Source organism: Mastigoproctus giganteus, chromosome 7, assembly GCF_048544385.1.
Source record: "Mastigoproctus giganteus isolate SK-2022 chromosome 7, ASM4854438v1, whole genome shotgun sequence".
Taxonomy (NCBI): Eukaryota; Metazoa; Arthropoda; class Arachnida; order Uropygi; family Thelyphonidae; genus Mastigoproctus; species Mastigoproctus giganteus.
The window spans coordinates 168,271,202-168,285,216 of record NC_143581.1 but is presented as its reverse complement, the minus strand read 5'-3'; the positions used below and the strand labels follow the sequence as shown (position 1 = coordinate 168,285,216).

General features: G+C 37.1%; 1 protein-coding gene across 2 annotated transcripts in view; it reads left to right on the top strand.

Annotated features, from left to right (window-relative positions):
• LOC150083319 (focadhesin-like) overlaps positions 1 to 14,015 on the top strand; it is a 457,209-nt gene that overhangs the window by 295,287 nt on the left and 147,907 nt on the right. For both annotated transcript variants that reach the window (XM_090377973.1, XM_090377972.1), the window contains one exon: positions 1,406 to 1,528. In XM_090377973.1, coding sequence (XP_090234099.1) covers positions 1,406 to 1,528 — 123 coding nt within the window. The remainder of the gene's footprint in view (positions 1 to 1,405; positions 1,529 to 14,015) is intronic.

The window sequence follows — 14,015 nt, the reverse complement described above, 5'->3', positions numbered from 1 at the left end:
TCATATATACTTGATGGACTGCTGATGATGGGTAGACTTAATTTGGTTTATCTGTACTTGTTGCTGATAGCTTTTACAGTTTACTGAGATGTACCTCATGTGGCAAGCACACCTTTGGTGAACCCATTACTTATTTTGGACTTCATTGAATTAAGTCAGCTAATGTAGGTTCTTCTTTCTGGTGGCATCTTTGTTAAGTCAGAACTTCTCAATGTGCACTTTTTATAATTAATAGACTGATGGCATTTTAGTGAGCTTCCTATCTAATGGGGTTGTAGTTCTTGAACATCTGTTACTGGACTGGATTAACTGGATCTATGTTTTAAATGTATGTATTTATTCATATTTATGTATATTGTGTAAGTGGATTCCTCTATGTCTCTAAGTACAATATTGTGTGATATGGTTGGGGGGGGGGAAGGTGCCAGTTTTTGGAAAGTCTAGTATAATAAATAAATAAAAAATTTTAAAAAAGTACCGGTACATCTAGCACTGATTATCATCAATACCATGTTCACTGTCACTTAGGTTGCACTATTGGTTCTCTCTCTCTCTCTAAATTGCATGCACATACTATCACTTGGTATCTGACTTCCTACTTTATACCTTGCAGAACACTTCCCCACTACTCATCCTTTCCTAGTACCATTCACAGATTACAAAATGAATATTCGAAGTACATGCAAAGGACAATGGACACTTCAATGGCAATGCAAATTCATACTAAGCTCCTTCAAATTAAACCTGTACCAAAATTATGGGCTTCCAGCTTCATTACAAACAGAGAAGTAGTAGTAATTCTAGCCAGAACTCGAATAGGACTTACTCATTTAACCCATCTGTTCCTTTTGTCAGGAAATGACTCTCCCTAAGTGTAATCACTGCCACACACTACTCACAGTCAGACATATACTTCTGGAATATGCTTTGCATAATAATGCCCATTTAGTGTCATTCAGTTCTCTCACAAACTTAAAGGAACCTTTGTTGCTTAGCCATATCATAGGCGAAATCTCACAGAATTTTTCTCCTTCTTAAATGAATAGAATTATATAACTGCTTCTACAGCAACCAACCTGGGCAGCATGAATTGCTTTCATAGGTACAATGTGGCCTGGGTTAGCCATTGCACTGAAAACCCCATAAACAATAACAACATCCTACTTTATATAGTCTGACATAGACATGACACCGTGTGTCTGACATAGCAGTCGATTTCTCAGTGATGAGGGTTGCACTTAATAAACTGGCGAAGCAGTTATATATGTACAGTAGGAAACAATTAATGAGTCTGATAATCAAAAAAAATGCTAAACTTTTAGTTAAACAGACTGCTCTTTAAAACTGTAAATTTTAGCCTGATTTTAATTTTAATATGTCATATGATTATAAATATTTATTTTAGTGTGGAGGTGTTTCAATGTCATTGGGAATGTTGGTGGAAGCTCTTCAAAGATTAGGTCTTTCCAAAGGCCCCAAACTTAGAGATTCGCTTCTGAAAGATTGGATTCCAGTTTTTGAGCATGAGGTATTTTTATTTCTTCTCCCCCCCCAACCCACACCCTTTCTGCATACTGATAAATGTTCATTGGAGTATTATTGTGTTTACAAAGTTTCATAGAGAACTCTATTTAATTATTCCATCATCCATTAAATGTATATTATTACATTTAAATGTTAATTGTCTACATATCATTTATGAGTTTTTTATATTACTAATCTAATTTTTTATATAAAAAAATAATATAAAATTTAATAAATTTTTTTTTAATTTTTTAAAATTAAAAAAAATTACCATAAAAATAAATAAATAAAAAAAGTTAGGTCAAGGATAACTGTTGATACAATGGAGAAATCAAACAAGATGATGATTTATTAGTGTTGAGTAATTAATTATATTTAAAAATACAATTAATTTATATGTAAAATTGAAGTTGTGTAACATTTTTTCTTATCTTAATATTGTAATACTAAATTATATGTCATTTGCATATATCCATATGCAGGTGGTGTACAGAATATTGGAAAACCCCTACTAAAAGTCAATCAGTATGGTGTTGGACCACCATGCGCAACCAATCAGGAAAATACTGATGTTACATGGCACAGAATCTACAAGGTTCTGAAACCTCCTGCAGTGATCTGGTGTCATTCATCCACAAGAAAAATTCTCCAATTTTTACATGTCGAGCGGCGATAGCAACTTGTGTCATAGATGCTGCTCCAGAAACTCCATTATTGTTTTACGGTATTGTTATCAGGTGATCAGGAAGGCTTTGCTAGTTGGGTAACTTCTTCATTGTGATCTTTGAACCACTGCTTGATAGTACAATCTTTGTAGTGGCAGCTGTATCATATTCTGGAGGATACCCAAGCTGGACTAGCAGAAGTTCTTTAGCATAGGGTGCAGATGATCATTCTGGATGGTTGCATAACTTCTGCCAAATGAGATGGCCATATTCTGCAATGAAGAGATGCAGGCCACGCCAGGTAAATGTATTGTACACTATTATAGTGCTAACAGAACTCTTGATTGTTAGATGCAGTCAATTTGATGAACAGATGTGTATGTGTGCGCATACACATCCATTGTGAAATGGGTGAAGGACAACTAATCAGATCACATTACATTCTACCGCTGCTTGTGGTTTGGCGATACGCTGTTCAGTGCCACAAGGAATGTATGGCACAAAGGCCTATATTTTTGCTTGACTTTTTCCGTCATGAAAAACTATGTTGTACTTTAAAATCTCTCAAAAAATTGTACCTTCTTTAGTAGCATAAATAATTCTGCCAGATTTGCATTGTTTCCTACCTGGTGGGATAATGTTATAGGTTCTTGTATCTCAAAAAGCAAGTTTAAAATTGCATTCCAGACATTGAATTAATGAGTACAATGTATAAGAAAGTGATTGACTATAAATAAAGAATAAGGGTACATAACAAGGTTAACCATCATCCATAAGTAGATAAAAAGTGTGTCAGGTGAGTGTTCAGTAAGTGTTCTGGAGAGGGCTATATATCTCTTCCTACCAATTAAATCTGAAACTTGACATCTATAGCTGTGGTTCATGTTTAAATTGTAATAGTCTGTATACAGCACCTGGAAATGAAATGAATCTGGGATTGCTGCCTTAGATATCTACCTGTCCCATTATCCAGCAGAATGCCACTCTGTAGGTAAGTAATTGGGATATAATTTGTTTTATGAGTTGGGTGGCTGGGAAGTATTCTATTAAGCTGCTTTCACATTCAAGGAATTGATTAAATTCATGCTTTGTTTGTTGGCCAGATTATTCACATTTTCAAAGTTTGTTTACTTTTAAGAAAATCCATTTTGCAAATTACACAGATATAATGTTCCGGATTTAACTTGGACTATCTTGAACTTCCTAATCATCAAGGATTTTTACCAGTCTCTTGCTCTTTATTGATTTTTATCAAAAATGTGTAATTTTATTATTATGAAACATATTTTGTACGTGCTAGAAAGTTAGTCCTATGAGAATACTCCTATTTATAAATAATATATCATTTGTAGGCCTATTTGTCTATATTACTCTTAGACAATAACAGATAAATATGAGAAGCGTTATGTTATAGTGTAAATTTTCACCCCCTTCCTTCAACCTGATTTCTGTAATGACTGAAATTACCATATCCTTGTCACCCTAGATACCTTCAAAATATCACCTATTAATAACCTAGAGTGTGACTAAGGAGTAAAATCTAATTAAATGCCATTTAAAAAGGGTGTGTGTCTTGTAAGGAAGGTTGCGAAATTTTCACCAACTGTGCAATACAGACTATTATTATTTTTATTATTATTATTATTACAAGCCATATGGTGCAAGGAAGCCTGAGGCTTATGCTGCACCAGCCAAAAAAAAAAAATTGAGTACCCAGAGAGAGGAGGGGGGGTTAGAGAGAGAGAGAGAGGTAGGAGGGAATCACCTAATAAAGAGAAGAATGATGACATCCAGCTCAGGACCCTGGGTGTGCCAAGCCCATACTCACCAGATGTGAGCCCCTGGGTTTGTCTTAAAAGTCCAGAGTTGTAATCAAGGAACAGTTATTTCTGTTTAGTACTTACGGGTCAAAAGGGTTAGGAAAATTTTATAAACATCAAAAGGTTCTGCTTGGATTGGAATTTGAATGCAAGGATAAGAGAAGGAGTAAGAAACCGTGATTCTCATGTGAATAAATAGCTGAAAATACCTCCCAGCTTATGTAAGGTCTGTGGAGATGTATGCTATCGCTTTACATTTTCCTAAAAAGGAGATATAGAGGGGTGTTCATGCATTGCGGGTATACTAAATATGTGACATGCTGGGGAATAACTAGTTACCCCCTTGGCTGGTATTTTCCATCATGTGCCGACTGCATGTCTTAAGACATGGATCTCTTTTTAAAACCCAATGAGAAGGAAGTATTAGATAAACATTTTGGAAGAACTTGTGACATAAAAATTGGTCCTTGTGGGTCCCAAAGAAAAAGAGCTGTATTGGTCAAATACCTCAGATATGGAGGTTTCATATAAAAGTCTATGCATTAAAGTAAATGTCATGACGGGAAACCTAAACAATAACCATATTATTGGTTAAAATAATTGTAACTACCAGTATTAGCATTAGTAGAGGCATATGATGCAAGAAAGTAAGCCTATATAGCATCAGCCACATAAAAAAAAAAAAAAAACTTCCCATTTCACCCATCCATTCACTCCAAAGTTTTGTCTAGTTCTACCTTGAACGTATTTAAGTTGCTGACCTCTACTACTACAGATTGAACTTTGTTCCGACTATCAACCACCTGCTAGCAAAACGTGAATTTCTGCAAATCTATTCTACAATTGTCTTTCCTCAATTTGAATTTACCCCCCCTCAGGTGAGTAATCTGAGCAAGAGGAAGGATATTATTAGCATTGAGCTTCTTCAATTCATTCAAGGCTTATACACCTCAATTAGATCACCTTGCAGATGCCTAGTTTCCAGAAGCTGCAATTTGTAGAACTTAAGCTTTTCTTGGTAACACCAACTCTTTGTTCCACTCACCAATCTCATTGCCCTTCTGTGTACTCGTACCAGCAGCCCTACATCTTTCCAAAATGAGGCCTCCAGACCTGTATATAGTACTCAAGGAGTGGCCTGATCACTGCCTCATACAAGGGGACAATCACCCCCTTATCCCTGCTAGCAAAATTCCTGTATATCATTGACAAGGCGCCATGAGCTACTATTGCAGCCTTTTTTTGCCCTGCTCAGAAAACTTCATATCTGACTGCACAATTACCCCCAGGTCATTTTCATTCTCCACTACCCTGAATGTAGTACCAACCGGTTGGTACATTACTCTGGAGTTACTGCTTCCCAAATGCAGTACTTTACATTTGTCAATGTTAAACTTCAGTTGCCACCTCTCAGCCCATCTGCTCAACTTCTTCAGATCCTGTTGCAGTAGTATATTATCATCACTATCATTAACTACCCTGCCAACCTTCATGTCATCTGCAAACTTAGACATTAACCCTGATATAACTTCATTGATATCATTGATAAATACTGAAAACAACAATGAGCCCAACGCCGAACCTTGAGGGACTCCACTAATAAAATTAGTCCATGAAGAGCAGTGTCCATTGATAACCACTCTGTCTTCTCCCACTCAACCATCCTTTTATCCCTTGTAGCAACTTGCCCTTAATGTCATACTGTTCCAATTTGTCCAGTACTCTTCCATGAGCCACAGTATCAAAAGCTTTCCTGAAATCCAAGTATATGATATCAAAATTATTCTTTGCATTCAGTTCCTTTGTGACCACATCATAGTATCCATTCAAATTTGTCATATAAGATTTCCCCTTAACAAACCCATGCTGTGTCTGAACTGTAAGTGCAGTCTTATCTAGATGATCCTGCATCGCTTCCTTAACCATTGACTCCATTATTTTTCCTGGCACAGAAGCTAGACTAACAGATCTGTAATTACCCATATCACCTTTTGTGAATTGGTGATACATTTCCAGATCTCCATTCCCTGGGGACCTCCCCTGAGTCCAATGAAGCTTTCATAATAATGGCTAAGGGTTTGCTTACTTCCTTTCCTGCCTCCTTTAATATAACTGGATAGATCCCATCCACTCCAGGTTCCTTCCTTGTGTTCAACTTCAACAATTTCTCCTCCCCTTTACCCTCAGTTATTACAAAATCACTGAGCTCCCAGTTAGAGTTTGATAAACTTCTGACATTCCCATCCTTAAATAACTCCTCATGTGTGAATGTAAATGCAAAATACTCATTCAGTTTATTAGCTACCTGAGCATGATCATCAGTAGTCAAACCATCTATGTTAAGTGGGCAAATCTGATCTGATCCATCCCTTTCATTCTAGAATTTACATAAGTAAAACACTCTCTGCTGTTTTTCTTTGCATCCTTTGCCAAAGATTTCTCATAATCTGCCTTTTCCTACCTAACCTCCTTTGTGACTTGATTACTGACTAGCTTATATCTGCCATAGGCTTCTGCATCGCTTGATAATTTATATAATTATCAAGCGACGTAAATTATTAAAAAAGTATTCACAGGCCATCTGCTAGATAGTTCACTGGATCAAACCTATTGGTAACTCTCTAGGAGGTATCTTGATCAGCTGGAGTATAATCTCACTGCCTCTACTCTGCCAACAGTGACTGGAAGGAGCCTGAGTAGTGCATATACAAGAGGCGTACACGTTACTCGGAAACATTTCAATTTTTAAAATAACCAAATGCTATTTTCAATAATATAATATGTTCTATAGAAATATCAATGTAAAATGTAGTTAAGGTTGCTGCAGTAGCCAATGATGAATTTAGTATCAAATCATATACTAGCTTATTAAAAATTTACATAAAACTATGTGCAATCCTATTTTAAATTGTAAACATTTGACTAATTGTCAAAATGCACATTGTGCATTCTTAATAAAGCTTAGCTTTATGTTTAGTATACATGTTTTTGTGTTTAAAATGTAGTAGTCGAGGTTACACATGAAAACTTAGCATCTTTTGTAACTTTTCTTGCCGTCTCTCTCCGAGGAGTACATTGTTGTTTAATTCAAGTGGTTTTGTTTATTGTCATTTAGAGTGTGGCTGGATAGACCTTGTCTAAGTGTAACTAATACTTTTTTCTTTTTAGTGTAGTAATACTTTTTTCTTCTTATGCCATTTTTAACTCCATTATTACTGTATAACTCCACAATGGGAAAATTTGTACAACACCCGTTCGACTGCCAATCATTCTTTTGGTATTCGTCTCCAAGAGCTACTCAAAGAACTTAAGACAAGGTTGCCCAAACACCAAAGCAACCCCTTCCACCCTGGCATGCTCATGTTCCAACATGTGACTTGTCCCTTAGAAATTGGGGAAAGTCGGACACTCCATCATCTGTCTACCTGCAGCTTTATTCAGCACACCGAGCTGAACATTCTGACTTTGTGCCAGTTTACACAGACGGTTTGAAGTCGGAATCATGTGTGGGATCTGCTGCTGTCTTTACAGACAGCACTACATTGGAGCAGATTCTCTCTGAATGCAGCATATTTACTGCAGATCTGCACGCTATAGAGTTAGCCTTTGATCACATTAGTAAATGCCAATACCAACGGTTCATTTTATATTCCTACTCTCTCAGCATGTTATAGGCTTTAATATCTGTGAGATATAATCCTCATCCGGTTCTGTCTTGTATTCAGCAGAAGATTGACTTTCTCCACAAATGTGAATATGATATCCGCTTCTGCTGGATTCCCAGCCACATTGGGATTATGGGAAATGATTTGGCTGACACCGCAGCCAAATCAGCAATTCCCAATAATAATCGCTGCCTGTCAGTCCCCTATACAGACTACAGGCAAATAATACATAAGAAGATATACTCCCAATGGCGGAATTCGTGGAATAGACAGACTACGAATAAATTATATCATATAAAGCCTGTAATTGAACCGTGGCAGTCTAGTCTGCGCAGGAATCGTAAGGAGGAAGTTGTTCTTGCTCGGACCCGCATAGGACATTGTCATTTGACTCATTCGTTTTTGCTGAGGGCTGATGACCCTCCTATGTGTGAGTCTTGTGGCACAATTTTAACTATCAGATACATTTTAATTGACTGTCCAGATTTTAGTAATATCCGTTTTACCGCTTTTAATCATCTGACTGAGCCGTATACACTCAGTCAGATTTTATCCGACAATGACCATGTGTCCGCTATTTTAAATCAATAAAGGTTTTTACTTGTATTTAAAATTTACATGTTATTGTTATTTCTTTATGGATTTATCTTTTCTACATTTTATACCTTTGTTATTTTATACGTTAACATGGTGACCTAAGTAATTAGGTCAGTGAAAGTTTAAATTTTTTGTATATCACCTGGTTTTGGCACATTATAGCCTTAGTTGCTAATGTGCCAATAAAACCCAAAAACCAACCAACCAACCAACTGTATAACCCTAACACAATAATGCAGTGGTATAATCTGACAACGTTCCTCTAGTCTAGTGGTGTAGTAGGACATAATTATCTAGTGGTATATTAGGTCAAAATAGTCTCTAGGCTCTCGGCACTCAGGAATGAGGAATCCTGACTGCTGCAGCTTTGACCTGCGTTGTGATTAACATCAAGTAATTATCCAATTAATTACTCAAATCTGCAAAAACCTTTCTTATTTCTACTTCTGAGTTTTATTCTGGTGTGGATAAGAATATTGGCAGAGAGAGAGAGATTTGAGATAAACAACAGTATTTATTGAACAATAAGGACACACATCATTGTTAATATATGTACTATATGTCATTTGTAAATCTAAGATTATAATAATTGCAGCAATCTACTCATAATGTAGTGTATGCCTGTACACCAACCATTGTTATAACATCCATTTAATGTATTTAAAACCATCTATTCCTTGGCCATATTTATCAGGTTACAAGAATACAAAAAATACCAAACACAACATGTATATGTTGTTTCGTATTTTTAGCTTCACAAAATATTAAGAAATGCAAAACAATGGGAGTGTAAATCCCTGCAGAATAGTAGGGTTTAAATTGTAACAAGTATTTTGAAGGGTTTAATCACCTTTTGGACATATATCTGTTGTATTTTTTGATTAGTTAACATTTTAATTTGTGTTTACAAATAGATTAAACAGGCTTAGTAGTGTTCGTTAGCATATTTTTAAAAAATTTTGCTAGTGACTTTGTAAGTTACAACTCGCTACTCTTACCGCTATTGCATTGGTGTTTTGGCTGGAATATCATAGTGTAATCAGCAGCATAGAAGAATAGTAGGGTTTTAACTGTAATAAATATTTTGAAGGTTTTAATCACTTTTTGGGCATATATCTTTTGTATTTAGCAAAGGATATAACTAATTTAGCATTGCGATCATTACGGTATAGAGTAACTTGATAACGTATATCTCGAATTTGATAGCTAAGGTATTACGTAAAAACTATATACCGGAATACATATTACTGCATTAGCTTAGCATAGTATTTTATAGTCAGGTATAGTATAGTAAATTAATCAATTAATTTATTAATCTTATTAATTTTCATTGTTTCTTAATTTCATTGTTAATTAATTAAATCATATTTAAACAGAAATCATGCCCCAGACTAGAGCAGCAAAGCAATGTGCACAAAGTAGCGGGAGTGCTGTGGCTCGGGGGAAAACCAAAGGGGGAAATTCTCCAACATATCGCAGCCTAAAGAAATGTCAATTTGTAAAATGTTTGCAGTCTTTTCTGGGACGGACATGATGGTGCTAAGGGGGATGTCTTTGTGTGTGCTCGATGCTTACATCGAAAAAGTAAGGGGCCAACTGAGCATTGTTATTAGCCTTTATGAGAGCTTGAAGAACAGGGTAGATGCCCTCGAAAGACTTAAAAATTGGGGGACCCCAACAAGCTCTGAGCTGCCCACATCAATGCCAGAGCTTGCACTTGATCATCAGGCAACACAGCGGCAAACTTCAGGGCAGAATGTGCTCATCCCAAAGTAGCTAGTTATTGTCAGGGAATTGGGAAATACATTTTGCAGAAAAAAAAGGATAGTTGGAATAGAACCAGGGTGTGTCTGCCAGGAGCAAAAGTTGATCACATTGTAGGGCAGATATCATCTTTTAAGGCACAAAGGTTGATATTGTACACGTTGGCACTAATGACATTAAGAGTAGGAGATCTGCAGACTTACTTAACAAGTACAGGTCAATATTAAAAAAAAAATTGTTAGAGTTAAATTTGAAAGTGTCTGCATTCTGCCCAGACATAGTATATATAACTAGGAGGGAATATATGATGAGACCCTTGTTAAGTTCGGCCCTGGAGAGATTGTGCAAGACTCATGGGGTAGAATTTTTCTTAGCGTGGTCTGTGCTTGTTAACAGTAGAGATTGTTTCTACAGGGATGGGATACACTTAAATAGAAAGGATGCAAGAATATTTCTGATGCTGTCAGGGCAGTGTTAGTTGAGTCAAAAAACTGCTAGCTTGAGGGGATTCACAGACCAATAGATTAACAGTAGCCACAGGCAGAGGGGAAAGTGATTCTTGCACTGCTTCTGTTGGAATGAGCAGCAGCCTGAAAAGTGAGGTACTGAATTCCAAGGGCTGCTGGGAGTCATCATGGAACAAGTAAATACATGGGTTGTGTTAGGGTTACTAAGAGTAAGAATAGGTGTATGTATACTTGCATGTACACCAATGCTAGGAGTGTAGTAAATAAATTTGAGGAATTTAAAGTGCTAGTGAAGACATCAAAAGCAGATATTGTTGGGATATCAGAGCTGTGGTGCCACACAGATATAAGCAGTGCAGAATTGCAATTTGGGGAGTACAATGTGTACAGAAAGAATAGCCAGGACAGGAAGGGAGGAGGGGTTATGCTGTTAATGAAGGAACACAAAATCTAAGGAAATGTATCCAATTGACATTTGTGGACAATGCAATGTTGAGTCAGAGTGGTGTGGCATAAGCATTGGGAAAGGCTAAAATGAGAGTAGGGGTGTGTTATATGCCTAATGATATAATGAGTAGTTGTGCAAAGAAATAGTGGGCAAGAAAATCAGAATGTCTTATAATGGGAGATTTTAACTTTCCAGATATTGACTAGAACTTGTGGGTTGATCATTCGCACATTAACAAGACTTTTGTGGATTTATTGGATGACCATTTTTACAGCAACATTTTCGAGAAGCAACCAGAGGAAGTAATACTCTTGAACTTTATCAGCAGTGATTCTTCATCTGTTAAGAATCTGCAGATAAAGGAACTACTAGACGGCAGTGATAACACTGTATTGTTGTGGGATTTACTTAAAGATGTAACTACCATCAGGGGTAAGGGGAAGGGTTTTGCTTTCGTAAAGGTGATTACCACTAAAGCTGTATTGTCGTAGTGTAAGGAAGATTGGATCTCATTATGATGTTCATAATAACCTCAAAAGATTTCAATCATACTGTATGATGAAGAGATGGGGTTGCTGGAGCTTTGCTCTTAAAACTAAGTGTGGGTTTCACTTCTTCAATCCTCTAATAAGCAAACTGGTAGTATTATACCACATAATGAGCATCATCTATCACCTGGTATTGCCTGACATTGTATGAAAAAAACATTATGGGAATCCTCTTGTCTCGAAACTTTACTAGACATGTTGGAAATACAACTTGTGTGATCGAGACCCACTAATTAAAAAAAAAGAAAAAAAAGTTCTTGTTTATACTCCGGCATGACTACCAGGCCAGTGAAGTTTACAATAGTAGTAGAGTAGTAGTAGAAATGCAGCATCAGCCAAAAAAAAAAAAAATTACACAACAATTCTCTCTAAATGTTTGTCCAGTTCCTCCTTAAATTTATTTAAAACTTCCACAACGACAGACGGAAGTTTGTTCCAGCAATTAACCACCCGCTGGCTAAAGGCAAATTTACGCACATCTATTCTACATCTGTCTCTCCTCAATTTGAATTTCTGCTCCCTGAGGTTCGTAATCTGAACAAGTGGAAGAATCCCATCAGAATTCAGTGTGCTCAACCCATTCAAGGCCTTATACACTTCAATCAGATCACCTCGCAGGTGCCTAGTCTCCAGCCGTTGCAATTTGCAGAACTTAAGCCTCTCTTGGTAAGAGGATCCCTTCATTCCCCTCACCAATGTTGTTGCCCTTCTCTGTTCATGCTCTGGCAAATCTACATCCTTCCTAAAATGAGGCCTCCTGACCTGTACACAGTACTCAATGCGTGGACTGACCATTGCCTTATACAGAGGGACAATCACCTCCTTTTACGTGCTAGCAAAATTCCTGTGTATCATTGCCAAAACCCCATGATGTTACCTGGTAGCCTGTCTCCATTGCTCAGAAAACTTCATATCTGACTGCACAATTACTTCCAGGTCTTTTTTCATTTTCTACCACCGTAAGTGTAGCACCACACAGTTGGTACGTTCCTCTGGGGTTACTTCTACCCATATGCAGTACTTTGCATTTGTCAATGTTAAACTTCATTTGCCACTTCTCAGTCCATTTGCCCAAATTTTTCTATATCCTAATTCAGTAACACACTGCCATTACTGTCATTAACAACCCTGCCAACCTGGGCTATACAAATAGCCCAGTTCAACATTGCTGAACTGGGCTATTTGTATCATCTGCAAACTTTGACAGGGGCCTCCGTAGCCGGGTGGGCAGGAGCAGCAGTGCATAGCACACGCTTCTTGATTAGACCGGGGTTCGAGCCCGTGACCACTAAATACAGAGGATACGGAAAGGTCAGGGAATGACCACCGCATGTCCCAGAGCAATACGGCCTTAGTTGCTAATGCTCCTAAAAACCAAACAACAAACAAACAAAGCACACTTCGACACTAAGCCTGATATACCTTCATCAATATCATTGATAAATATACAAAACAACAGTGGACAATACAAAACCACTAATAACATTTGTCCACGAAAAGCAGCACCCATTGATTACCACCCTCTGTCTTCTCCCACTCAACCATCCTTTTATCCATTGTAGCAATTTACCCTTAATACCATTCTGCTCCAATTTGTACAGTAGTCTTCCATGCGGAACAGTGTCAAAAAGCTTTCCTGAAATCGAAGTATATGATATTAAAATTATTTTTTTGCATCCAGTTCCTTTGTAACCACATCATAATATCCTATCAAATTTGTCAGACAAGACTTTCCCTTAACAAACCCATGATGTGTCTGAATTTTTGCTGCAGTCCCGCCTAGATGATCCTGCAATGCATGTTTATCCAGTGACTCCATTATTTTACCAGCAGCAGAAGTTAAACTAACTGGTCTGTAATTACTCGTGGCATCCTTTGACCCCCCATCCTTGTGAATTGGGGATACATTTGCACATCTCCAGTCCGTGGGGACCTCCCCTGGGTCCAAGGGTGTTCTCATAATTATGGATAAGGGTTTGCTTACTTCCTTTGGCCCCTCCTTTAATATAACTGGATAGATCCCATCCATCTCAGGTGCCTTTCTTATGTTTAACTTCATCAATTTCTCCTCCACTTTGCTCTCAGTTATTACAAAATCATTAAGCATCCTGCTACAATTTGATAACCTTCTGGCAGTCAATACAGATGTTAATCGTATTTAGCAATTATGGGCTAGAACCCTGGTCTACTGAAAGAGCATGTGCTACTGCACTCGCAGTCCTGACCACTCGGCTATGCCAGGCCTATAATAATCATAAAATCGGACAAATTCTAAACTATCGTTACTTTCTCTTGTTGGGAATCTGTGTCCTCATTCTGAATTTAAATCAATGTTTTGAATTTAACCAAACAGAAATAAAATAATAAATAGGAATTAAGAAATATTAAAAAAATATTAAAATTTTGAAATATTATATTTTAATTCAGGAAATCTCTTATCTGAGTTATTTTTCAGGAATTACTGCATCCTTGTAAGATGTAATAAGAATAGATGGAAGAACTGGGCAACAAGACAAA